The 2,165-nt window shown below is 30.9% G+C and overlaps 1 protein-coding gene across 2 annotated transcripts in view; it reads right to left on the bottom strand.

Annotated features, from left to right (window-relative positions):
* Positions 1-42: 42 nt before the first annotated feature.
* The window catches only part of EFCAB1 (EF-hand calcium binding domain 1), a 6,759-nt gene continuing 4,636 nt past the window's right edge, over positions 43-2,165 (bottom strand). Inside the window, exons 2-4 of one of the 2 annotated variants that reach the window (XM_008573802.1) lie at positions 1,885-2,043; positions 977-1,081; positions 43-271 (exon numbers count right to left, since the gene is read on the bottom strand). In XM_008573802.1, the coding sequence (XP_008572024.1) occupies positions 102-271; positions 977-1,081; positions 1,885-1,969 (360 nt within the window). In that variant the 5' untranslated portion in view covers positions 1,970-2,043 and the 3' untranslated portion in view covers positions 43-101. Of the gene's footprint in view, positions 272-976; positions 1,082-1,884; positions 2,150-2,165 lie in introns of those variants that run through there. The other variant, XM_008573801.1, reaches the window with a different exon arrangement.

Below are 2,165 nucleotides of genomic sequence, written 5' to 3' on the forward strand. Positions count from 1 at the left end.
ATTCAAGTGCTTTATTTAACCAAGCAGGAAACTGAAAATTACCATAATTTGAATTCTTATTTCTATTCCATATGTGGCCTATAAACGTCAATATAAAACTCTCAAAGACCCATACTCGCCATTTTCTTCAGTGTTATTTCAACCAGGTCCTTGGTGCCTTCATCGGAGTCCTCTTCAGAGGGCTGTTTGAGAAGGCTGTTCTTCAGCATGTGAAACATCTCCTCCTTTGAAATGAATCCGTCACCGTTTAAATCAAACACTTCGAAGCAATCTTTCACAAAAATAACACATCATGAACTTGATACTGACACAAAGGTAACGTTTTCTCTGGTAAAGTTTTCAAGCTGAGGTCGATCTTGTTGGCCCTTTATGAACCCCGCAGGCTTTGGTGTGATCTGAGTTCCACGGTAAATGCTAAACACACTATTTGATGATATTCAACAATCCTCAGAAATAAGTTTCCTCACACTCAGCTATAAAAAAAAATAGCATATCAAGGAACAATAACTCGGACATTTTTATCTTGGAAGTCTTGGAAAACTGATTGGAACATGGCTCTTAGACAGCGTTCATCAGAGTTAGTTAAGAATTAATTAAGAATCAGAACACTTGAGTCAATGTTCTCTAGTTTTATGGTTACAATTCAAGTAATGAAATATGTAAATTACTTAACAGGTAAATGTATATATATAAACATAATTAGCATGTGTAGCAATGCCTCTGCAGTCTTTGTTGGCATGAATTACTCCTCAGAATCACTTGATTTCTTTTTTATTAATTTTCTTTCATCCTTTATCATTGACTTGAATTCATTCCATAAAATAGGTTAATGGGGATTCAAACCAACCAACCAACCAATCAACAAACCTACTTCATTGACTGGGTTGGAGGACATTAATTTAAGGAGGACATTAACTTAAACGGTGAATATATGTTAATCTCAATGTACAAACCAATAGGCAACTTGCAATCTTACATTTCATTTTTTCTTCTAAAGATCCTCGAAGAAACAGTGATAATCCATTAATCCACTCTGATACATTTACATAGCCATCATTGTCTTTATCAAAACCTCGAAATACTAAAGAGAGAAAGAGGTACAATGCAATACTTGTGCTGCATTTTAATTTTCTATATTGGTATTAGTTGCTTTTGAAATTCAGAGAAAACTTCAGGGTGGTAAGGTCCAATATTCTCCTTTGACCAGGCAATACTTGTGCTGCATTTTAATTTTCTATATTGGTATTACTTGCTTTTGAAATTCAGAGAAAACTTCAGGGTGGTAAGGTCCAATATTCTCCTTTGACCAGGGAAGAAACTAACACATCATAATGCCATAAGACTTATTTAAACATTTAAAAATTGTAATATATTTTGTGAGAACAAAGAAAAATTTGAATATTTAAATGTATTAAATATTAATGAATTAATAATAAAATATATTGGTATTTAAGTTTGTTACTTATATTAATTAGATATATTAATTTATTAGTATAAAATATATAATTTTATATTTTTGTCATGCTATTACACGATAAAATTATATCTCAATTTTTATTGAAATATAAATTTCTATGATTTAATGAAATTTAAATGTCCTTTAAAAATTATTATTATGTTTGCTAAGTAGATATAGAAATGTTTTGGTTTTTCTGATTAAAGTAAGGAAAACCTAGTTAATCTCTGACTTTGTCCTCTTCTTAAATACACAAAATAGAGAAGCTATTATTTCCTTTATGATCTCTGAGAAATTAAATTTTCATATTCAAATGAAATTGGGAATGCAGAACATTAAGTTTCTTAACAAGAATATGTCCAAACTCCAAACATTTTTTTTCCAGTTATGGCTGGATTTGGCTGATATGAATCTGGTATGTCTCTTACCTCTGTCCATAATCATGTCATCTGTCATTCCAAATCTCACATGCAGGATGTTTCGAAATGCATTACGATCTAGTCCAATGACCATACCTGGTCGCTCTACCACATCTCCCACCAAGCTATAAAAAAGCTTTATAAGACAGTTCACTTCAAATTTATTAACTGTAAAAGAATAAAATTAAGATAAGATAAACATGCATTTTAATCTTTAAGTTCTAACTTAAATTTTGCATTAATGAGTTGATAGACAAACAACATAAAAGATATCAAATATGTAGTTGTCA

Source organism: Galeopterus variegatus, unplaced genomic scaffold, assembly GCF_000696425.1.
Source record: "Galeopterus variegatus unplaced genomic scaffold, G_variegatus-3.0.2 Scaffold964, whole genome shotgun sequence".
In the NCBI taxonomy this organism is placed as follows: domain Eukaryota; kingdom Metazoa; phylum Chordata; class Mammalia; order Dermoptera; family Cynocephalidae; genus Galeopterus; species Galeopterus variegatus.